The sequence below is a fragment of the Frieseomelitta varia genome, unplaced genomic scaffold, assembly GCF_011392965.1.
Source record: "Frieseomelitta varia isolate USP_RPSP 00005682 unplaced genomic scaffold, Fvar_1.2 scaffold_163, whole genome shotgun sequence".
NCBI lineage: Eukaryota > Metazoa > Arthropoda > Insecta > Hymenoptera > Apidae > Frieseomelitta > Frieseomelitta varia.
This window is the reverse complement of record NW_025109339.1, coordinates 173,850-187,089: the sequence shown is the minus strand read 5'-3', so window position 1 is coordinate 187,089 and position 13,240 is coordinate 173,850. Positions and strand designations below refer to the sequence as shown.

The window sequence follows — 13,240 nt, the reverse complement described above, 5'->3', positions numbered from 1 at the left end:
TTAACTTTCTTCGTATCCCTGGTTAATAGTAGCAACTACAAAGTCCCGTTTATATACCCGTAATTCCTTACCCGTTATTTTCTTCTATTTTCCTTATCGACATCCCGTTTCCTTTCCGTTTATTAGTTTCATTAACGTTACACTCTTCCGTCGAACTGAATCTGTTTCCTGTTTCTCTACGGAAATTGCAATAGCATGCTCTTTTTTTTTTTTTTTTTTGAACTCTTGATCACTCTTTTTGTCGTAATGCGTCGTTTCTATTCTTATGTCGTTCTTGAAACGTTTCTGTTTCTTTCTGCGCTGTCGAATACTTAGATGACAATTCATTGAACTCTACTCATCAACCTCTCCGAGGCTTTTTACTTTCTCTCGATCTTTCGTCCAACCCTCGAACTTTCTAGCCCATTCTAGCATGCTTTCAGTGGTTTTATGTTCAGCTGAGTTGAAAAGATTTTAAATAAAAGAATTTAAATAAAATAATTCTCTCTTTCACACGTTGTATCATCTTCTTAGTTTCTAATCTTCTAAATTTTTATAAGAAATAAAATCTGCTTAGCAAATAAACTGAATTCTTTACTCTAACTTCTTCGTCATTGTAATTTTTATCTGTGTATCTGAGTATCGTATTCATAATTTCTGGAGAAACATTTTTTAAAAGACTTTTCGTCATCAATAATTATGTTATTGGCAACTAAAGTATTCTTGACCAAAATTATCTAAAATAAAATTATTACAACTTTCTTAATTTGAGTTATAACAGTTATTGGATTTATGATGATCTGGAAAATCATAATCACTGGATTGATCAATAAAATTGATAAATTAAATAAATGTTAAATTGACGTTAAATCAAGTGACTTCTGCCCATGAAAGATCGAGGATTTACCCGATGCCAATTTACATACGCATAGTTTTCGCTCTCTTCAAGTGATAGATCAGACACACGAGATTTCTATCGGAGCGTGAAAATTGCATCTTGTCTAACGATAAGCTCGAGAAAATGAGGCAGAACTAGATCAACCAATGAAGGTCTGTGCCGCCGTTTATTTCCCTTGTTTGCCGGAGAAAGCTACGCAAATTTCCTAAGCGTGTGACTCACGTGAAATCGTTCGTGGCAAAATATTTAATTCTGTGTCACAGCTATATCCGGTGCAGTGTAGCCAGAAAAATGATTTTGTCACCTTCTTCCTAAGTTTCACTTTTCACTCGTACATGCGTCATCCCTCTTACATTAATAACAGGGAGTTTAACTAACAATAGAGACACAAACTTACCATGAAAACTTTTTTAACGTTTTTCTCGTCACTTATTTCCAATTATATTTATGTAAATAATCTATTTTCATTTATCTGTTAGTTCTGACGAACGTTTATAGCGATGTTGAAAATCGCTGGTATTAGTCGTCAATTTTGGGTAATATTTACCTGCTGAAAATAGCATCGGTTTCTTTTTTTTTTTTTTTTTTTTTTTGCATGTTGCACGTTGCTAAAGTATTAAGAACGCGATCAATTCCACGTATTATCCACGGAAGTTCGAAGCCAGTTGCACTAACGGTCCTCCACCTGTTATTTCTATGGTAGTCTATTCCAGTGTCCTGTAACGAACGTTCCACAAAAGATTTATAGAAAAGAAAAATAATATAACGAAACCTTTGTATTGTTACGATACGAAATATATAAATTCTCTACATTTCATGGTTCGAAACGATAATCCTGGAACTTACTAATTGTTTCACTTTTGATAAATGTCTTAATATTTAGTTAGAAAGGCAGATGTATGCGAACAAGTATATAAAACACAGATCAGAAAGTATTCTCGAGTAAAGAAGCAATGAAACGGATCATAAAGTATTGCCAAATGAAACGTGGCGTCGTCGTTTCTCTCTTCGTTGAATTTCTTTTTTACAGCGAGAATTTGGGAAAATGAAATTCGTTCAATCGTTCGATTAAAATGTCTCCGAGTGATGTTTTTCTGGAGAAAACAAGAGGACTAGACGACTCGCAGATTCTAATATCAAAGACTTAACTTATATTTTGTTTTTCCCTTCATGAAAGAAACTTTCACGTCGCGCTACATTCTTCGAGACATTATCTCGTTTCGATCAATTTGACCCGCAATTGGTTAATTTAATACGGTGAAACTACTTGATCGGCGATTTTACAGTCTTTGTATTAATATTATTAACCGATTTTGAACGATACTATCGAAACTAATAATTATGTTTTATCATTTTTGGTAATACTGTGATATACGGTGCCTCGTGAAGATATTTAAACATTTATTATAGAGAATCTTGTACTTATAAAAAGTTAGAAAAATATTCTCGCAACTAATGATATTAGAAAATCAACGAATTGAAAATTTAGATCAATATATAGTAGACCTCTGTTCCATAAATAGTATTTGCAGTATTATAAATTGCAAATTAAATCATTAATATTATTATTAAACAGAACCTTGGTGATAAAAAAGAAAATCGACCGGGAAAAATCGAATACCAACTACAAAGTGACTGCTAAAAACTATAAAATAAAAGTAATCAGATATAATAGTCTACAATTATATGTGTATCAGGAATCACGAATGTATAATAATACAGATAAATGCAAATTAGAATATAATTTTTAAAATTTTTGTTTGCATTTCTATAATTATTATTGAAAAATTTTAAAAAAATTACATAACAACTAAAGACTAAAAAATTATCTATCTTATCTAAATTATGATTTTTAAAACTGTTATTCGTATTTCTATAATCACTGATTAAATAATAGAATAGATATAATATCATATGAAGCTTAATGTCTCATGTTCTGCATTACCGACCACGAAAAGAATCAGAGTTACCGATGAGTTAGAGTGTTTTCCGCGCCCTCTACAATTTATTACAACAAACAAAATATTCAGCTATGTTCAGCTCAATCATCACACGCAATAATATTATCACTCACATTGCTAAACAGTCAATTGGAATGTTGATTTCGAACAGTAAAAATTTTGTTTATTATAGTAGAAATTATTTTAAAGAGGAAAATCAATTAAATATGAAGCAGGATTACTTTACGCTCTGTCAAATTAATCTATCTAAATACATTATTTAATATTTATAATACTCATACAATACTCGATGATTTTTTTATTATCTATCAATTAATTAGAAAAAAATACCTTCACTTTAATTTTCAGCATCAACTTCTATTTTAATGCAGTAGCGCGCATGTTTTCATAATCGCATGTTTCATCACCACAGACGAGGTATATGAACCATTCGCCACGTATTAAAAACTCGCTTTTACTTTTAACGATGTGTTCACAATCATAAAATAAAACATGTGTTTACAAATATACTTTAAAATTAAAGGAATAAGAGAAATTATGCAACCTTTAGTAAACGAGATTAAAAGTTGAAAACTGAAAACGTAATGTGGGAACTGAAGCGCTTGAACTTAAATATGCAATCGGAAGTAGAGGGCGCTGACAAAATGGAAACGATTCAATTTTAAAATAACCGAAATATGTACATAATCGATTGAATTAATTAATAATTCCAATGACATTTTGTTTCTTTACGATAGAAATATTGTTGTCTATTGAAAAATGATGTTATTAAAGGAATAAATATTTACAAATATATACAAAAACATACATTCTAAAGGTGAGCGTAGATTTGAATAATTGACTGAGAAAGCCTTCCTCAAGATTTATATATGTATATATATGAATACAGATGAAATGAAATATCTTTTTACCAGATTCCACATTTCGTTCTAATAAAAATGTTTGTAGACGCTGCATTTTAATATACTTGGATCCAATTGATTAGCATGTAAACGCTATCGTAAATACAATGACATGCAAATAATTACATACATATATAAACGTAAAATAAATGGACGCCAGTTACAAAGAGTCGATAATATGAACCGACGGAGTAATTGCAGCGCTATCTATAGACAAAATATAAAATTTGCGCACGTTCTTTTTTTGAAAGCGGTAAGAAGAGATAACGCCGTTTTTTGTGGCAGCGAGCGTAAACGCCGTGTCACGTGGGCAAGCGCGACAAGCGCATATTCGAGAGAAACCTGGCGCCCTGGTGGCGGTCTTCGGGCGGCCATATTTTCTCTCGTGGGTTTTAGTCACGAAGGTGGTGGTTCGCTGACAATTTCTGGGATGCGCCGTTTGAAAATATTCTCGCGTGTTTTATACTCATAAATAAGTGATCGGTGCCAATCATGGCTAAAGGGAGTAACAATTTGAGTGGAAGACGGTCGTCGTCGCGTAATACGAAGCCCTACGACGCAAACAATGTGAGTATTATTTCCTTGGCACGAGTCCGCCGCGACAGGAACGAACCTGTCTCGCATCCAAACGATTCTTCGCGCGTTACCGCCTAAATTAGTCGTACCAACAAATTTGTACTATGCACCAGCCTCTCCTCGGGTTACCCCTTGCGCGATTAATAGTTTCCCGAGATACACTCTCGTTGGGCATAGACGATGTCACGGTTATGTGAGTCCATTCGATAACCTCAATCTTTCCCATACTACTTCGCTCGTGAAATACCTATCAAGACGCCTATAACACGTAACCTTGAAACGTGATTCCTTACCAGGAAAGTCGCGAAGAACCTCTTACTCGACTCGATTCTCGTAAATTTGTCACTTTGTCAATTCAAGGAAATTTAAATGTTCGTTTACATTCGCATCTGGCGTGCTTGTGAAAAAGACGCGTGACGTTGGAAAATAACGTTTTGCGCAAATTCACGCAATAACTTGTAATTTCTTCTAAAGATCATTTCCTTTTTTTTTCCAAATGATAACGCCCCTTTAACACGACCGATTTAACTCGATGTACAATTTAATTCGTTTCGATCGAACTGTTTTAACCTCAATTTTCAAGAATGATTTATGTATTGTAATTTTTATTATGTTTACGTACTAACATATCAGTCAGTTTAGCGAAAATAATTATAGATGAATCTTGTATCTTGACTAATCTTATTTCTTTGTCTATATTGACTTAGATTATCATCTATAGTCAATGAAATATAATACAAAACTGTATAATATATATACTGCATATAATATAAAAATGTATAATGTATATAAATAATTTAATTCTATATTTAGTACATATATATATTTAGTATATATATATGTGTGTGTGTGTGTGTGCATATATGCTCTATACACATATTCTACCTTTTCTTCATAAAGTTTATATATATTTTAAAATATATTTTTATTGTGTTTATTATAACATTACAAAATTAATATTATATAAATGACTGTTGTAACACATCATTTAATAGGCATATGCTTATTTCCTTTATATTTCAGTCTTTTGTAAAAAAAGTAGCAACAAAAGTAACTGATCTTCTACCGCAAAGATTATGGATTAGTAAATGGTTTAATACCTCTCAAAATGATGAAGATATATTAGAGGACAATGAAAATCCTGAAGAGGTTGAATCAGAAGAAGATATTCAGAAACCTCCACCTCTAAAACGACCATGTATCCGCATGGATGTTACTCATCCACCTGGTACATTTTCGATTCAACCAAGAGCCAAATCAACAGTTAATAAAGCCAGTTCATCTAAACAACAATATTTCATTCATAATGAAACAGTAAGTATACAAAAGATTATCAATTTAAAAACATTTTCTTCAATCAATAATGTTTTTGTAGAGTGAAGATTTTTCTAAACCTGCAATGGCTGGACCAAGCGGGATGAGCCATTTAGTAACTTCTACACCTGCAATACAATCGGATATTAGAAACATAGAACCACAGAGATCAGAGTTAAATGCATTAGTTGCTACCGCAAATAATGGAACTACGAATGGTATGGATGATAATTCAGAATCTAGCGAGAGCACTAGTGGTTGTAGTTCCCTTATTCCACAAATAAATAGACAAGAAGCTCCGTCAGCTGTCTACGTTTCTCAATTTTCTAATAGAAAAAGATTTAATAATGATAAATTAAATTTTAGTAAGTAATTTATCTTCTTTCATTTCTATGAAAATATATGTTTTTAGAAATATACGTTCTTATGTAATATATATTTAATATACAAACTTTTTTTTAGCCAATCATATGCAGTCTCCAAGGTCTTTATTTTTAGATAACACTCGAGATTCCTTAAGTAGTCGTAGACCAAGCTTTAATGCATCAATCATGACAAACACGCCGGATCGTGCATCTCCCTTGGCATCTCCTTTTTACAGTGGAAATACTACGTTTGGTGGAGCGAATGCAGCTGGTCTTTATAAACGAGGTCGCAATTTGTTTAATAATTCAAACGAGGTATGCGTTATTAATTTAAATTATTCTTGTTTTAATCACTTTTGATGTTATTTATGGTATAATCAATCGTTGTTAACTTTAGATTCAACTTAAAGTTCCTAAAAGAACATGTGTTGAAGTAAAACCATCTAATACAGATTCATCTGGTATGAGTCAAACTGCTAAAAAAATTTTGGAAGCATTAGAACACTTTTCATCACCAATAACAGATGCTAAAAAAATTCCATTAAAAATGATGAACAATACATCACCAATAAGTAAAAAGAGATCAAGAGAAGAAATGACATCAACAACTAAAGTTGGATTACGTCATTTAACTCGTGAATTAACTGTACCAACTATACCTGATATATTAAAATTAAGACGACGGCAAAAATTGCAAGATACAACAGCTGCAGCTAGAAAAATTGTTTCAGCTCGAAGCGAACCACCGCCTCCTCAAGAATATCATCTTAGGTGAATATATAATTTTTTACAGAAAATTTATATATAATTAAATATTGATATAGTTATAATATATGTAATTTCTTTTCTATAGGACACAAACTGATGATGATTCAAAGCATCATGGAAAAGTTAAAACAAGTCTTGATCAGGAAGATACAGTTGAACCAGTTAATTTACCAAACATACCTTTACCTATATCTTCTTTGCCTAATTTCAACTTTATGCCATCTACTAATACAAAAATAGTAGATAAGACTAATACAGACAAAGAAGATATCTTCACTTTCGCAAGTCCTATAAGAGTAACAAATACCACAAAGAACTTAAAATCTATCAACAACTTCACATTTAGTAGCCCAATTAATGCCGATAAACAATTACTTGATAAATCTAACAATTCAGGTTCGTCTTTAAAAAGAATTGGTGTCAAATCCAATACATCAGACGACTATATACCTCCAGTAACACAGAACTTTATCTGGTCCGGTTCATCTACAGCTCCTAGATTAAAAGAAAAAGTAAAAAATAATGATAGCACTGTTCCTGCTACTTCGAATGAATTAAAATCAGGAAGTGTTATGGATGTTCTTTGTTCTAAATCTAGCACAACAAAAAAATCTGAAAAATTGGATGAATCGAAGATAGAATTAGACTCGAGCAAAGAATCAATCAATAATAAAACAAATACAGTTAACCTAGACACAAATAATGACGATAATATAAAAAATATTTCAAATTCTCAATCTAGTACAGAAGATATTTCAATTATGTGGGAATGTTCTGAATGTTTGTTTAAAAACAATAATACCGAAACACAATGCTTTGCTTGTAAGGCTACCAAACCAAGTCTTAAAGATAAGAAGACTTCTGAATCAAGTAATTTCAGTGAACCAAAAACTATAGTAAATGATAATTTTGGATCGCAGTTTAAACTTTCAAGTAATCAGTGGGAATGTACATCATGTTTTGTAAGGAATAAACAAACTGATACTAAATGTATTGCGTGTAATGCGCTTAAACCAGACACAAAGCAAGAAATTAAATCTGAGAACTGTTCTAAATGCAAGTTACATGATTCTGAAAAATCTACTACATGTTCTTTTTGCAATACATCTAAATCAAGTATATCAAAAATTAATCCACAAGGAAGTACGAACCCCACGGTTAATACAGATATTTCTGTAAGTCAAAATACAACAATTAAAAAAAATGAAAGTCCGGATAAATTAAATTCAAACAAAGATACATGGGAATGTCCTTGTTGTATGGTTAGAAATCTTATGTCCATTGATTCTTGTCCATGTTGTAATACAGCTAAGCCTAGTGCTGGAATTACAACCAAGAATACTTCATTATTTTCAAATGGATTTGGAGACAAGTTTAAAAAACCTGAAGGTGCATGGATCTGTAACACTTGCATGTTACAAAATGAAACGCAAGTTACTACATGTGTAGCTTGTGGTAATGCAAAGCTAGGCTCAAAGAAACCAGATAATTCTACTTTAACAACTACTAGTTCCAATTTACAGTTCAATTTTGATATGCCTGCAAATACTAGCAATTTTAAATTTGGTATTGACAAAGCTGATCAAGGAAAGACTGATAGTACAATATCTACAAATGGTTTTAAATTCGGCGAAGCTCACAAAAGTAATGAAATTGGTCAATTTACATTTGGTATCTATAAAGAAGAAGTAAAAACAAGCGAAACACAAAAATCTGTAAATGATACCCCTTTGACCTCAGGAAGTAGTTTTGGAGTTCCAGTTAATACAAATATTGGCGAAAAGACTGATACGAAGCAAGATTCAGAAAACATGGGAAAAAATTCGGCACCGTTATTTTCATTTGGTATAGCTAAAAGTGAAAGTGAGACAGTAGAAAATAATAAACAATTTGTAAATGTAACAACTTCTACAGCAACTCCATCTACCTTTACGTTCAATGCACCTAAATCTACAGTTACACAATCAGATATAAAAGAAGAAAAACAAATCCCTTTGCTGGAAAATACTGTAACAGAAACTTCAAAATCAAACAGTAATGAATTTACTGTTAATACAAGTACAGTATCCTCAATAACTCAAAGCAGTGTTCAAGAACCTAAATCAACTGCTACATTTTCTTTTGGTGTACCAAATAGCACAGTCGCAATGACTAGTAGTACTTCTACAACTGTGGTATCAAGTCTTCCATCTTCTACTCAATCTTCCTTTACATTTTCCGAATCAAAACCAAATACGCAAACATCAATTGTACCAACCTTTGGTCAAATATCAACGTCAGCTCCAACTTCTAATTTATCTAATACCTTTACATTTGGAGATAGTAAAACAAGGGAAGAATCCTCAGTAACCAAGACTTTTAATACATTATCAAATCCCTCTTCTGGAAATTCGTTATTTAAATGTTCAAGCATTTCTCGTGGTGTATCATTATTTAGCAGTAATGATACAAAAACTGCTTCAGCATTTGGACAAACTTCAACTGAAGATAACAAACAACCTACATTTGGAGCTGCAAGTACAAGTAAATCGTCGACTTTCGCAGTCGCAGAGAATAAAGTACCAATATTTGGTAATACAGAAAATAAACCTGCAGTTTTCGGTTCAACTGACCCCAAAATAGGCGTATTTGGAAGTACAGATAATAAACCAGCATCATTATTCAATCCACCAACTGCAACACCAACACCTTTCGGTTTCGGAGCACCGTCAAATACACCACTTTTTGGATCGTCTGTTACTCCCGTTTTTGGTAATAATACAGTATCATCTACCACTGAGTCAACACCTAGTATATTTGGATCTACCTCAAAGTCAAACGAAACTGGCACATCAGCAAATTCAAACATATTTACATTTGGTACTACTACTCCTGCCCAACCAATAGCAAAACCAACTGATTTCAATTTTTCTGCAAATACCAATCCTGCCGAATCGACTCAGAAACCATTATTTACGTTTGGTAGCCATTCATCTATCCCGCAAAGTAATAATTTATTTGGAAATGAATTCAATAATCCAAGTGCATCAACTAATTCTTCCGGATTTACGTTTAATGCACCTAAGCCGGAAACATCAGCATTTGCTCAATCTACCAATCCAAGTCCAATTTTTGGTACATCACAATCTGGTACACAGAATCAAGTGCCGTCGTCATTTTCATCCACTCCCTCAAATGCGGGATTTAATTTCGGATCTACTGCACTAGCTGCTACGTCGTCAGGAGGTTTTAATTTTGGTGCTGTAAGTACAATAAAGCACGCGAATGTATTAAATAAATTGAACCAAATAATATTGAATATATTAGATAAATTTCAACTAATTTCATTAATATTTTTATAACTAATTTTTTTAGGCACCTGCTTCTGCGCCATCTACAGGATTTAATTTTAGTGTTCCTAACACTACACCAACGTTTGATCCTAATACTCCACCGACATTTAACTTTACTGGTGGTAATGCACCCACAGGATTTAAGTATGTATAAATTACGAAAAATTATTATACTAATTACAAAAATTAAGTTGTTATTATCGTATTTTATTTTAGCGCAACACCTACTCAAACACAAACACGGAAATTCAAGAAAGCCATTAGGAGAATGCGGTAGAGGGCAAGTAACCATAGTTGCACGTACACTCGGATGCATTTTTTTTATATATGTTTCATGCAACCGCGTGTATGAATATGTTCTTGAATATATACTGAAGTTACAGTATGATACAATGAAAATATATACCAATCAATGGTCACATCAATGTGGTGGTATACCAAGCATTTTATGTAATATATTAATTTGTCAATAGGATATGCTTGCGTACAGCCACTTGTGTTCTACAGGATCTGTAAATTATAAATTATTTAAATTATACAGTAATAACGAATGATACTTTGATGTTGGCATGAAGCCATTTTTGAAACTAAGACAGATCATAATGCCATTGCATTAATAATACCTTACCCAAACAAGACATGCGTACTGACGTGACAAATTAATTTACTGAAATGAGAGAATACCTCGATAAAGAAACCTAATAAAGCACTAAATATGTGCAATTTATTGAGGATAACGAGTGGGAGTGTATCCCTCAGGTAAGTACAAGTCGTTCACAACTCGTAACAATGTTTTTGTAATTAAGAAGCAAGAGCGACTAAATTATTTAAAAATTATTTTTTTTGTGGTGGAAGAAACGTTGCAATAAGTTGCAATGACTTTATTGTTATATTTGTATGTAAAAATAATCATTCTTACCTGACTAGTTATTTTTAATAAATTTGGTACACAATTTTATATAGTCAGGAGGGAGGAGCTTAATGAACGAGAGATATAATATATATATAACAAGCTTAACTTTTATTCTTTTCTTCTATAAATTTTGACACGTTACGAGTATTGTGAATCGACTAAATATCAATGAAGTCCCACTGCGTATAGACATTAATTATATTTTCATTAGAATTTTGTGAACAGTTCTACAGTCTTTGTAGTACTAGTTCAAGAAAAATGTATCATATGAAGAAAAAAAATGGCATTCGGATAGTACAAAGTCACGATTACTGAACGATTGCATTAAGTAGTCGAAATTGTATATTTTTTTTATATATTGAATGATTAATCCTATAAGGATATACTGAATGCCATTTTAATAGAATTAAATTATAGTAATGTTGCGTGTTTTACCATAGAATGAATGAAAAATGAATCAAGAGTATGTTGAATGGAAATAAATTATTATGGGACTTCTAAAGAGTTGCTTTTTCTTTTGTTACTAAATCGAATGTATTTTTATAGTAAGTTTCTAAAATTGTTATCGACTTTGTATATTATTGTTGCTTCTCTGTATCTCATGTAAACGTATCACTCTGTATTGCAGCAAAACTAAATATATTATAATAAAATTAATAGAATTAGCATTAAAGAAAACCATAAATAAAGACTAGACTCTGAACAAAAACTACCATTATTCATAAGGTATACTTATTTTTAAGACAAATAATTTTTTTTTTAATTACATTTATTTCTTTCATAACATTTTTTATATTTTAATCGCAGTGTTTATGAAATTACAAATTTTTACAATGAGTGCAATTTAGCCAAGAGTGATGTTAATTTTTGTAAGTATAATAAAGTTGTTTTCAAAATATTGAAGAACTATAAAAATAAATATTCTTTTTAGAAGTCCCTAAATGCAGAAAGTAGTTAGTTGACGTGTTAATGATTAATGGATTAATATGAAATCATGCACGTCCTATTTAAGATTAGGATAGTTATATCTATAATGTTGGCTTAAAATTGACAGTAGCCAAGAATAACTCGGCACAAGACCCACCTTCTGCCATATAGGATATAGTAGACACATAGGTACAAAACAACTTTGTTACATGTTATTACTTTATATGTTGTGTAATATTTACATTATAGATTTTAAGACATTTTTAGTTTCTGCATATGTTATCAAGAAGTAAAGATAATAGATAACAAAGAAACCTTGATTTCATGTTGATAATTTACAAATTGCATACTCTGCCCTTCGTAGTTGTTACTTATCATACTAAAATAATATTGCTAAGTATGTAAAAAACTGTATCAACATAATTAATCAATTTTTTCTTTGTATAATTAAAATTAAAACTAATCTACCGTTTAAACATAGAGCAAAATCTATAGCAGTTCAGTAATGAAAATAAACTAGTTAATACTTACAGTACCTCTTAATGTTGTCCTTTGTATAAAAGAAAGAAATCTTGTCTGCGAAGGGTTCTTCCGCACATAATTATATTGTTTAACTTGAAGAATTATAGCTTTGTATAATTACCAGCTGAAATACTAACCAATGGTAAAGTGAGGCTGCGCTGAGATATGTCTATGCTGCTGTCTTACACTGTGAACATTCTCTGTCGAGGCTGTGTCGTCCATTTGTCTATCTCTAGACAAATTTCCAAATTAATGAATATATCAAATGCTGCCTGAAAGAGGCGCAGTACCTTTGTATTAAATCTCGTATATGGCCTTAAAAAACATAACGAGCGCGTGACGTAGATGTATTAATGATTGTACAGCAAATCATATTGGAATTGTTTTGTAGCAGTTTGTACTCTCCATTGCAATGTGTTTGCATAAATACTTGAAGAGCACTACATTAAAATCGTTCAACAATAGATATGTAACATCTCATGACTCATAGAATATTTGTCTTTGTATTTATTGCAATTGCTATAAACTTAAAATTACTTTTATAAAAACTGTGTATTAATTCTTTAATTGATTGATTACATCTTAATGATATAGCAACTTAATTAATATACAAAAATATCAAATATTTATCATTGTGATAATTTACCTATAGAAAAAAAATAACTATTCATAAATTAATCATACATTTTTAAATGGTACAAAAATCCTGTGAGTTATGAGATGTAAAAGAATGAGTCAAATGTTCTGAGGCCTTATCATAATCTTAGTCCATGAAAATTATGT

At 31.5% G+C, this 13,240-nt stretch overlaps 1 protein-coding gene across 3 annotated transcripts; it reads left to right on the top strand.

Annotated features, from left to right (window-relative positions):
* Window positions 1-4,051: 4,051 nt before the first annotated feature.
* Window positions 4,052-11,277, top strand: LOC122537784 (nuclear pore complex protein DDB_G0274915-like). Of its 3 annotated transcripts, none has more exons than XM_043671343.1 (8): window positions 4,052-4,307; window positions 5,340-5,630; window positions 5,692-5,995; window positions 6,093-6,310; window positions 6,393-6,766; window positions 6,849-10,005; window positions 10,118-10,239; window positions 10,312-11,277. In XM_043671343.1, the coding sequence occupies exons 1-8, from the start codon at window positions 4,233-4,235 to the stop codon at window positions 10,370-10,372; spliced, it is 4,602 nt and encodes a 1,533-aa protein (XP_043527278.1). In that variant the 5' UTR covers window positions 4,052-4,232; the 3' UTR covers window positions 10,373-11,277. The 3 variants fall into 3 exon arrangements, with proteins under 3 accessions (XP_043527278.1, XP_043527287.1, XP_043527294.1); XM_043671352.1 differs by lacking the exon at window positions 4,052-4,307 and adding an exon at window positions 4,323-4,509; XM_043671359.1 differs by lacking the exon at window positions 4,052-4,307 and adding an exon at window positions 4,529-4,710.
* The last annotated feature ends 1,963 nt before the right edge of the window (window positions 11,278-13,240 follow it).